At 36.0% G+C, this 12,365-nt stretch overlaps 1 protein-coding gene across 6 annotated transcripts in view; it reads right to left on the bottom strand.

Annotated features, from left to right (window-relative positions):
• Nucleotides 1-12,365, bottom strand: part of ATP13A3 (ATPase 13A3) — an 81,538-nt gene that overhangs the window by 46,897 nt on the left and 22,276 nt on the right. For all 6 annotated transcript variants that reach the window (XM_060010918.1, XM_060010916.1, XM_060010921.1 and 3 more), the window contains 8 exons: nucleotides 9,764-9,862; nucleotides 9,149-9,322; nucleotides 8,317-8,499; nucleotides 7,945-8,015; nucleotides 5,891-5,971; nucleotides 4,674-4,743; nucleotides 2,558-2,692; nucleotides 2,008-2,080 (listed from right to left, as the gene is read on the bottom strand). In XM_060010918.1, coding sequence (XP_059866901.1) covers nucleotides 2,008-2,080; nucleotides 2,558-2,692; nucleotides 4,674-4,743; nucleotides 5,891-5,971; nucleotides 7,945-8,015; nucleotides 8,317-8,499; nucleotides 9,149-9,322; nucleotides 9,764-9,814 — 838 coding nt within the window. In that variant the 5' untranslated portion in view covers nucleotides 9,815-9,862. The remainder of the gene's footprint in view (nucleotides 1-2,007; nucleotides 2,081-2,557; nucleotides 2,693-4,673; nucleotides 4,744-5,890; nucleotides 5,972-7,944; nucleotides 8,016-8,316; nucleotides 8,500-9,148; nucleotides 9,323-9,763; nucleotides 9,863-12,365) is intronic.

The raw sequence follows: 12,365 nt of genomic DNA, 5'->3' as shown, positions 1-12,365 counted from the left end.
CTTAGCTATCAGCCCTATGAGTAAACAGATGATGAATCCACACAGGAGACCCCCCTGCAACAGGTAAATAAACTCAGATTTCTGTAATCCCTTGGAAACAGATAAAAGCATTGAAATTTTAGCACTTTCTTTAACAGCATTCTTTTTCTTGTTGCTACTATTTATAATCCATAATGTCTCATTGTTTTCTCAATATTCCTAAAATAGTCCCAAAATATCTTAGATATTATTTTAAATCAATTTATAAAATAAATTAAACTTTGTCATACCTAGTTCATTATTTCCTTAGAAATTTATGTATTATATTCAAGTTAGTTAAACATTTCTTTAATGATCTTCCCAAGTAAAAGGTGGCCTTATATTTGGGCATTCTCTCTCTCTTCCCCTACCCCTAGATTTTATTAAACTATGCTTAGAAGAGACTTACACTGGTTTCTAAGCAAAGATGGGTGAGGAGAAAACTACTGTTTGTGATGTCAGTCTGCAGGACAAATACTCTTCCCTTTCTAAAAAAAGGTAAAAGTAGTTTACTAAGCTATGAGGAAACAACTTTTAAAGAATTCTGATGCTATTTTGCATGTAGTAAGTATAATAATCTTCATTTCTTAATAAGATCCCTTATTTTAAAAACGTGACTCAATGCCTTAATGCCACGTGAAATTCTAACCCTCTTAGGTGCACTGAGAAACTAAATATCAATGATCTGTTGGACTATACAAAGGGGATAAGGAAGCTAAACACTGAGCAGTGCATCTGTCCTAGCATCCCCAGGATCTTCAGCAGCAGCAGAGTGGGGAGAGGAGGAGCACCAATAAGCTACACATCTAAGACTGCAGCTAGGGAGGCAGAAACTATCAGCTAGTACTCTAGCAAGTGACCAGGAAGCGCAAGGAAGAAAGCAACCTGCCAGGCCAACTTGGGTTTACACCTGGATGTAGTATACTGAGCCAAGAGAATGCAGACTGATTTGGTTTTCCTGATCAATCAAAGCGGCTACTGTCTCCAAGGCCCATGATGCTGTGCTGCCTCCCCTTTATCTCCTTTACCTCTTCAATATCTCACCAAACTAACGTGTCCAAAACATTATCCTTCCCTACAATCCTGCTTCTCCTCCAGTGTTCCCTATTTAATTAAATGACACCAATATCCATGCCCCCAGCCTGACACCACTGTATCACCTTGCATCCAATGAATCATCAAATCTTCTTCAATGCCCACATTTAAGTATCTTTCAAACCCATCTCACCACTCTCCATCTCCACAACCCTCACCCTGATTCATTTCATGCCTTTAATATTAATCCCCTCTAAATAAGTTCGAACATGGCAGCCAGAATGATTTTTTCAAATAGGCAAATATGATCATATCACTCTCCTACTTAAAACTCTTCAATGGCTTTCCACTGCCTTTTGGGAGAGTCCAAATCCCTTAACAAGCCTTAAAAGGCTGTCCACTATCTAGTTGCTGCCACTGAATTGCTTTCAGTTATTACAATGACAAAACTCTCTCTAATACCCAGGCCTCTGGGCACTTAGAACCCTCCTCTATCCCTCTCTCACCCCCACCTTACCACTTTCTCACCTACTTTTTATCTGTCCAATTCAATCACTTAAGAATACCTTTTCAAAGAAGGCATCCCTGACACCTACAGTAAATGAGCTCTAATATCTAACCCTGACTTCTCCCTATCATAGCATTTATCACACGTTACTGTTTCTGTTTATCATGTCTTTCCAACTAGACTGAAGTTCAATGATGGCAAGGACTATGTCCATCCACTGTATCCCAAGAGTCTAGTATAGTATGTGTCACATTATAGAAAAATACAATTTCACATAAATGAATGAATTTGATACAGAAACATGAGTACAAATCCAAACACACATTTTTATTTCTTATGGAAATAAGTGTATATGTATAATATATTGGGCTTGCTTCACACATTAGGGTTTAGTGGAAATCTTTTTAAATTTACTTTTCCAAGAGTAAACTGAAGTACTTACTTACCTTCATTTACTCTGCAAACTGAAACTCTCACAGTACTGTGAGCTGCCACCATGTCATGCAACATAATATATTGCTGAATCAGGGAAAAAAAATTTAACTTGTTAATATAAACTAACTCTTCAAGCTATTAGAAAGCAAGGGTAATATAAAATAAGGTAAGCTAAAATAATAAATTCATATCACTCTGCCTTTGAAAAGGTCAAGACCAAAAGATTCAAAGATCATTCAATATTTTAGCTCAAAACATTAGACAAAATAAGAAGCACTTTAATGAGACAGCCCTGAAAACAGCAGAATCAGCCCTCCAGTATTCCAGTCTTAGATAAGCAACTATAGATCCTACAGCCTCAAAGCAGTCAAGCGATACATTGACTCTTAAAAAGCAGCTGCCTTCCCCCACCTCAAAAAAGAGGGAAAGGGAGTACATATTCACATAACTAAAGAATAACTGTATGGAGTACTTACGTTATACCAAGCATCATTCTACACACCTTACGTGTTATTACAAAATACAAACACATTTGTGAAACCCATAATAAATTGGACTTACCTTTCTAATGGCATATAGGGAGCTTATAATTGATACTACAGACATAATCACAATGGCTATAGCATAGTAATAGTATTCATCTGTGCTCCACAGTATAACACTGAACAGCTGGAAAATGTAGAATGGGTTGAGAACCTAAAAAACAAGATTTTTAAGTCAAATTGAATGAGATATTTATAAGCATACAGATTTAAGAAATAACCAACAGGATACTTACAGGATAAGCTCTGTAGTATCCTACGGTAACAAGTAACTACCCAAAGAGCAGGGCAAGATATTACTTTTTTTTTTTTTTTTTACCATCAAACTACTAGAGTTTGACTAAATAAGCTTAATTTATTTGCACCCATTTAGGTTCATACCAAACCCAAATACAGATTCAGCTAGAAACAGCTAACACGTGTGAATTTAGCTGTTCTTCATTCTGCTTTAGCAATAAAATACATTTACTTTCAATAATTACTGTGCTGCTAAAGGATACAAAAACTTTTAACCAACTGGAACAAACGTTTACTTATTATGAACTCGAAGCACTAATTTACTTATAAGTCAAAGGTTCACTGGAGTCCAAAGAGAAGACAAACATGAAATAAGTTACAGTTTTGCTTTCTCTAAGGAAATAATTAAGTATTAAAAATCTGAATTAAAAAAAAGATAAGGAGTCCTGGCAATGGACTTTGTTTACCCAAATTTTATAGTATTTTACCAATTTCATTAATAACCCCCAATGTTTTAAAATTGATGCTTCTGTACTTTTTAAAGCACTTTCACATATATAGTCCCATTTTACTTCAATATCAAACGAGATGGGCTTCCCTGGTGGCCCAGTGGCTAAGAATCCGCCTGCCAATGCAGGGGGACACGGGTTTGAGCCCTGGTCCGGGAAGACCCTACATGCCGCGGAGCAACTAAGCCCGTGCGCCACAACTACTCAGCCTGCACTCTAGAGCCCATGAGCCACAACTACTGAAGCCCATGTGTCTAGAGCCCGTGCTCCGCAACAAAAGAATCCATTGCAATGAGAAACCCACACACCGCAATGAAGAGTAGCCCCCGCTCACTGCAACTAAAGAAAGCCCGCGCAGCAATGAAGACCCAAAGCAGCCATAAATAAATAAATCAAATAAATAAATAAATAAAAGTTCCCTTAAAAAAAATCAAATGGATCATTAAAGGATTTCCTACAATTTTACCAATAAAGGAACAGCAGGGAGAAAGGTCTTCTAATGACCAAAGCTAGTTACTGATGAAGTCACATTATAAACCAGTGTTTCTAATTCCTAATCATTATTACACTTTGCTATGCTCTAAAGCAGCATTATATGGCCACTCTCAGGAACTGACGGAAAACAATCTGTACCTTCTACTAAAAGTATTCACTCAATACAGCTAATTCTATACTTTAGCCCCAAACCAGAAAGACTGGAGAACCCACTCTCCTCGGCAAAACCACTTACTCCTTCCTTTACATGCCTGCAATCCCTCATTCCCCACCGCTTCTACAGCTCTTACAACTGAAGGGTCACCACAGTAACTACTGACATGTATTACTCCTGGGCTAAAGTGCAAGCTCCTCATTGTTACTCATCATGTCATGTTTTTAATTCCAAACTTCTGGCACAATGCCTAGTTCCTAAGAGTGTACCACCTGAAGAAAACATGATTAATCGCTTTTAAAATTAGAAGGAGGGACTTCCCTGGTCGTCCAGTGGTTAAGATTCCATGCTTCCACTGCAGAGGGCACAGTTTCGATCCCTGGTCAGGGAACTAAGATCCCACATGCCACACAGCGCGGCCAAAAAAATTAGCGGGAAAAAAGAAAAGACAGGTGTATACATCTGTAAAATAGGGCAAGGTTTAGATGTGCAACTTCCTGAGAGTAAAAAAACAAAAAACAACAGACTTCGAAAAGAAAAAAATTAGACAAAATAAAAAAGTAATCATGCTCCCAAATCACTGATCTATCAGAGGAATATCTTTCTGCCCTTCCAAGTAAAAAAATAAGCAAAGAGAAGTTAGGAAACAAAACACCAAGGATATCATTACTTAAATCCTGGCTCTTTTCAAATGGCAAACCTATTGATCACAAATGTTGAGACAAGTACAATTGTCTTACCTCCTTAATTAGAAGCTTAAAAACTGAAGGCACTTTCACAGCAATTTCATTTACTCCATAAAGCAATTTTCTATAACAGGAAAATACAATAATAATATTACATTATATTATATCATAATAACAATTTAGGGAAGGCATTGCGTTAGATAAGGCTCAAACCACCGACTGCTCCTTAAATCCAGAACTTAAACGTTCATGTTTCTAAACAGCTGTCTTCTACAATTTAAACTATCTACAGTATTTAAATCAATGTAGTCCATACTGGATAACTATACTGTTATCACTTTATCTTTTTGTGTGACAAGTACCTTTCCCACTAGTCTATAATAACCATATCAACAAAAGACTTTCTTTTCCACCCATGAACAAAATACATCTCAACAATTTTGAATTGCAATTAATTTTTGCAAGAGACTACGTAAGTAAATTTGAGGGGTCCTGTACTATTTTTCTAATAAGAATACTGTACTAAAAATGTTTATTTCAGAACATTATACATTTGGCTTTTTTTAATGCTTAAGTTGCTTAAAACCTTCCACTTAAATTCCTTATAATAGTACTTCCTATATGATACATTAATTCTTGCCTTTTATGAAGTAGAAGCCTGAATGAATGAATTTATATTCCAACCCTTTGAAAGAACATGCTATAGGAGTACAAGAAAATTTCTAGTGTAGTTGAAAAAGGCATTTATCTCTACGATATGTAATACACTGGTATACTTTTATACTTTAGCAAAGAATAACACTATAAGAAGGATTATGTCTCCCAATTTACAAATTTTCATTGTGGTAAATTTGAGCTCATGCTTACAATTCCCAACATTTCAGTAAATCTAAGATTTGAATTGTAAGACATTCCATGATTTTATGTACTATCAAGAAAGACAAAAATGCTGTCAAGTAAAGGATGACACTCCACCCACTGTATGACACACCCTCCTTATAGAGATGTTAAAATGCAGGGAAGTGTGCACCTTAGAACTGATGAAATACAGTATATTATCAGGGATATTCACTTCAAAATCAGCTTCAACATTTTTATAATTCTTAAACTGAGAGACAATGTTACCCAAATAAAATATCAATAAGTTGTCATCTACTATAATACTTAAATACCTGTTAATGTTACAACTATATGGTAAAAGGGTAGACTATATATACTACTTTATTTAGGAATTTTGATAATAGGTCTAACTTTAGTTGGATAAAAATTACCTGTAGGCATGCATCCCCTTTGTCAGTCCTGCACTATGCTTTTCATAAATTGACGTACAAGAAACACCTTCATCCAGTCCCCTAAATAAATCCAAAGTTTTTACTTTAAACAAAGTTTAAAATATCCATATTTCTCAATGCCTCATTTTTCTATATTCCTGGTTTTAAAGTGTGACTTCCTTACAAATAGAAACCCCTAACAAAAACTGAGATATGGATGACAATTTTTAAATCTCCAATTCCTAAGATAAAACAATAATGAAAGGTCTAAGTCTCAAATATGGCAACTTCTAAATTATCCAACGTGTCACATAATAAGATGGCTCTCAATACTCAAGCTTATGTAACAATATTATTATCCTTTAAGTCTGTGCCAAAGTTTTAAGAGCAAATAATTAATAAAATTAAAGTATGACTAACTCAAGAATTCCAAACTAAAGATGAAAAAGTTTTTACTTTTTATCTAGTTTTCCCTCTTCAATTTTTAAGCTTCACTCTAAGAAGTCATTTTTCTTTCTACAAAAGCATCCATCTAAATCCTTCCCTCATCTAATACATACTGAGAAGAGAAGTGCTGAATCTGTATGAGTCACAGGCAATGTCTAAAATCTGTAACTATTAAAACTGGGATTCAACTAGCATATCTACTTTCCACCACAAATGTCTTAATTATGCTTATTTTAACTGAGATGCTATTCAGAAAAACTCTAAAGAGAATATAACACATCATTTAACTCCAATCCTTTTCTACTTTTTTCGGATAGAAAAACCAAGCCCCATGATTAGCTGCTATCACTGGGATAAGTTTAAATTCTACAAGTTGGTATGGTTGGCAAAGGCTACACAGCAAATATGTTTGACTCTTTTTTCCCACTGAGATGGATTACTTCTCCAAAGGCAGCAGGGATCAGCTCCAAGTCAAAATTTTTTTAAAAAACAAAATGACAATTTATAGGCAGTGTTCTATAAAGAAATCAATGGTTCTTAACTAGGAATGGTCTTCAGAAGTAGGCATGTGGAATTGCCCTGCTCCATTCCAGAATATACCAATTCTTTAGTGTCTGAGGAAAAAAATCCAGGCATGAACATTTTAAATGTTCACAAGGTGATTCTTTTTTTACTGCTAATATTAAGAATTCCTTTGCCACTCTCAAGCAACGATACTTAACAGTGTTTAATCACTTTAACAGCAATAAAAATAGAATCCTAGTTTAGTACTTATATCATTTGAAGCCTCCACAAAAAATAAATTTTAAAGGATTATTCCAATATGTCCTACCCAAGGCTTAACTTGTTTGATGATGTCCCATCTTTATCCACATATTAAAGTGAAATTTATGTTTGTCTATCACTCCATCCCTCAAGTACAAGTGGATGGAACTGTCAGGAAATTGAGAGGTGATAATTCAGATATGCTGACAGGCTAAAAGGTACACTCGAAATTCACTTTGAGGTGAACGCTCAAAAAGAAAAAGAACTGAAAGACTAAAAGGTATACTCAGGGCTTCCCTGGTGGCGCAGTGGTTGAGAGTCCACCTGCCAATGCAGGGGACACGGGTTCGTGCCCCAGTCCAGGAAGATCCCACATGCCGCGGAGTGGCTGGGCCCATGAGCCACGGCCGCGGAGCCTGCGCATCCGGAGCCTGTGCTCCGCAACGGGAAAGGCCACAACAGTGAGAGGCCCGCATACCACAAAAATATAAATAAATAAATAAATAAATAAATAAATAAATAATAAATAAATAAATAATAAATAAAGGTATACTCAAAATTCACTTTAGATGAATCCTTAAAAAGAAAAGGACTCAGACTGGATTTTGGGAGCATACTGCTTCTAACTTTTATGTAAGTTTTGCCAAGGTACAAGCTGCAGATAGGATTTATTCTAAAATGGTTAGTAAGTATTCAAATAACACCAAGAAGTTATTAATGAACAAGTGAATGAAAGTTATGTAACAAAAACCTCTTCAATTTTATGTAACACTAAAATGAATTCTTTTCTAGCTAAAACATTATCAAGATACTCATAATCCAAACAAAAGAAAAGTACGTACTTTAAGAAAACAAAATTGTGAAGGGTATCATTCCAGAAGTATTTTACACTATGGTGGGTGAAATAACGAATCTGTAGAACATACATAAAGGTTATATCAAAAAGCATTATTATCACTTGTTAACAATTAAGTTTACTAACACAAATTTAGCATATAATGTAACAACTATTAAAATTAAAGCAATCACATGTGACATGTAATCTATTTCTTCTAGTAAATAACTAAAGTGTTATATACAATGATAAATAGGCATTTTATATGCATATAATCTCAAACAAAAAACTGCAAGTACAAAATTATAGACTATCCGTAATAGTATAAAATGTAACAATTCTGGTTCTTAAAGGAACTTTGAGACTAAGATCACAATACCTGTTGTGATTGAGGCTGTGAATATTTATTCATCTCAAGCCTATTCTCTTCAGCCAGATTTTCAGTTAAGTGAACTGCATGGCCATTTGAAACCTTATTAGCCATAGATTTGGGGCTTGAAAATGGGGGAGTTTCCAGAGAAAGCAAGCGAATTTTTGCACAAAACCACATTCTGAATTCATCCTTAGAAGAGAAAGGAATAAGGATAAAGAGTCAATTATGCATATTACATAACCATATATATTGGTTTCCATTCTTTACACGATATATTATTTACTTATCTCTAATTGAGAAAGTTCACTTTTCACTCACTAAATGTTAAACCATTTCGAATTACAAAGATGCATAAATTCAAACATGAAGTGCTTTCAACTGCTCACCATTTTATATGTCATACTTCACTGAGAGGATCTCATAAAAGATCATAATTTCTTAATTTATCCAACTATATACTGAGACTAGATATTAAAGCCTCTTATAAAATGTTTCCAATTAGGATTTTAAAACAAATCCTAGGGTGCAACAGCATTGCACAGTAGAAGAGATCTGGGATACAGTCCTGTCAAGAGACCTTGATAGACCAACCACTGATCCAATCTCTCAGTGCATCAAGAACTATAAAAAAGGGTAGATGTGATCATTTTTAAGATTCCTTTAAAGTCTAATCACTGGGATAATAGTCACTTCAAACACAGATGCTTTAGAAATACTAGGATTAGTATTCCTCATTGTATCCTAGCAGTGATGTTCTCTTCGTATTTTATTTTGAATACACACAAAGACATTATTTTACTCCTCAAATAATCAGCTACAAGTAAACACGTGGACTTACAGTAGTCCTCAGCAGCACCACTTCACAGTCTTTAACTGCAGCTCTAATACAGGTTGCCTTTACCCGCCACTCGGGCATCCAATAGAGGAGCAGGAGAAGAAAGCCGCCAGTACACACCACTCCGAGAGAAACTATGGCAAGCTTCCAGCGACACAAATTATAGCCATAAATCTCCTGCATGGACATAGTGATTACACATCAAGTGACATGAGAGGTAAATTTCAAAGTGAGAACCCTATCTTTCCCCCCACATACCACCAACAAAGACTTGAGTTTTATTAAGCTGACCTTAAACATTTTTTATAAATGGAAAATTAGAAAATTTGCATTTGGGATATATTTAAGCATTAGCTAATGTAACTTCTTAAATTATCAAATGAAAAAACATATCTCTTTCCTCTAAGTTTTAACAGTTCACAAGTGAAGCAGGAACTATACTGGAACCAGAGGTGTTACATAATCCCAACTCAAAAACACAGTCAGAAAGACGACAGCACACCGATTTAGCTGTTGTTTTACTGTATTTTAGTTTAGCAGTTTTTTAAATATACTTTTCTACTTCCCTAGAAATATAAATTCTTCACACTTTATAAGTATATTATAAAAGCTGGTTACCATTTCATCTTCTTGACCCTGGTTGATAGTCTTTCTTTCTTCTTTGTCCATATCTACAGTGGTTGGAAAGGTCTTGTGCTTCAGAACAATTGAAGATAACTGAGGGAAAGAGGAACAAATATTAGAACATTATCTTGTATCTTGGTAGACTATATCTGATACTAACTTCATACTACCAGATTTCTTGTTTTGATGCAAGTTTAACTGATATTTAAGTAGTCATTAAAGTGCTGATTCTCGTGACATTTTCAATGGTGTGCCAGTTCTTGAAACTGCCTGGCTTACTACTATCACAAAACTTGGCATATTTCATTAATTAATTTATACTAGCACTAGCCTTGCTACAAAGCCATTTAAATTCTGAGAGAAACTATTTCTACAGACTCTTCCTTTTTCATTCCCCAGACTCATCTACTGAGCACCTATCACATGTATGGCAATTGCTGGGTTAATCTCTAAGGCAGGTGTACCTCTATTGGAGACCACTCAACTGACTATGTCATTCTGATGCCAAGTCCACTGAGCAATCTTATTGTTCCTGACTACCCATAATGCTTGTGTAGGAAAAAATTCATTGAGCCCACTGACAAAAATCATTTTCCTGTATTAAAAAAACAGATTAAATTCAAATATTAGACATTCAGCCACACATTAAAGAGAGTTGCAAAATGTAAAACAATGCCAGTTTTCTCGTTTTTTTTTTGCTTCTGGAAAATATATATATTTTTGGAAAATATGTTACTTAACATGTAGTATCTATAACTGTTCTATTAAATTAATATTCTTAAAGATCTATAAAAACTAATGTGGCGATAACAGGTATAACACATAAACAAAAGCTCCTTAGGGTTCACAACAGTTTTCAAGAATGTAAAAGGGTCTGAGCCCTGAGCCCAAAGAGTTTGAGAGCCACTGCTTTAGACTAGGCTGATCTCTGCAGAACACAGTGGGAATATTACCTCCCTCATTCCAGACGCCATACCTCCACTCATCTATATGGTGTATAGCACAAGTCTGACACATGGTAGGCACTCAAAAAATACGTGCTGAATGAATGACCTGATAAAGAATTTGTGCTAAGACAGCAATAGCCACATGTAATGTTTACATGATATGAATTAATAGCAAAGTAAAACCAACTGCAGGATTTCAAGTTAATCCCCCCCCCATAAAACTACTGAAATCTCCTGATTTATGTCATCAACAAAATGACCAATAAAAAATATTGATGCCTCCTGAATGGGCAAAGTTTCTCTACTTTCTGGTAGCCCTGAAGACGGGGTTAGGGCTAGGTAGAGTCAGGGCTTTCCACAGAAATAAAATGCAAGAGTTTGATTACAAACACACACATACACACACAATATATTGGACTCGGTGCCATCTTGGAAAAGAAGACTCAGAGATATCTTGTTTCTCAGAGGAAAACAATACACATTATCATACAAAACCTTTTAGGCAATTTAGTAACAATTTCTTCTCAGTCTAGGGTACTGTTAGAGCCCTGAAAAGTATAGTACTAGAGTCATCCCACCATTGTAAGACTGTTCCATCAAACCAATACAACTTGAGGCAGCAGTTATTCTCAAGGGCTATACACCTGCTGCTACAGACTTTGGGGGAGAATTAGCAAGTCCAACCTCTTTCCCTGTAGAAAAGATCAGCTGTTGTTGCCTGAACCTGTAAGGTTTAGTCCAATCCTGCAAGGTTTCAAATGTGCACATGCCTACCTTCAAAGGGTAATAAGGCAAAGGAACTCTGCCCTGACACTGTCCCCACTAAAGAATCCAGTCTGGGGTTCTTAACCTTTAATCCGTGGTTCTTCCTTAAGCTCTGGACTGTGTCTCAGGATCATCACTCAGGATTTACCACTCATTTTTAACAACCAAAACATATAATTCTGATCCCCATTTCCCACCACCACCTAAAATATGTTTCTCGAGGGGAAGAACCTCTTCAAATTCTTAAGTGGAGAGACTTCTGCTTCCAACCAAGACTAGCCCTCCTAACTAAAACAACAAAATGAATAAAATATATAAAACTATATAGCCTTCAAGGAGCTGGACGTCAATGAAAGAAACTGATACAAAAATGGGTGAGCTCTACAATTGTCCCAGTTTACAAACTGAATAATTTACAGGATGCAAAAAAAAAAAAAAATGTAGGACAGGAAACCCAGGGGGAGCCCAGCAATCTTCCTGAGTTGAAGAGATGAAGCTGGGAGTCTGGGGAGGCACCAAAGTGACTGGGTTTGCAGGGCAGATTACCAGAGAAGAGGTATGTACAGAGAAGGAACACTGAAAATCTGCAAAGTGGTCCCTTCTCAAGTCTTCAGCTGAATACTGATCAGCACTTGTGTGTGAGGAAACTACCAAGACCAGGGGAAAATCCACCCAAAAGGTTTAAGGGGAAAAATGCATCAGGGCTCACACAGGGCTGGGCAGAGTACCTGTTCCCACCAATCAGTGGGAAAACCTCATTAGCTGCATGAAATCAGGCGGAGTACTCAGAGGGTTTTGCTTCAGTAGTGGGTTCAAATTAACCTGAAACTAAAAGCTACTCTGTTCCTGCCTAACAAAACTTTTAAGACTTTAAAGAATAAAAT

This window comes from Delphinus delphis, chromosome 4, assembly GCF_949987515.2.
Source record: "Delphinus delphis chromosome 4, mDelDel1.2, whole genome shotgun sequence".
NCBI lineage: Eukaryota > Metazoa > Chordata > Mammalia > Artiodactyla > Delphinidae > Delphinus > Delphinus delphis.
This window is presented reverse-complemented; position numbering and strand designations above follow the sequence as displayed.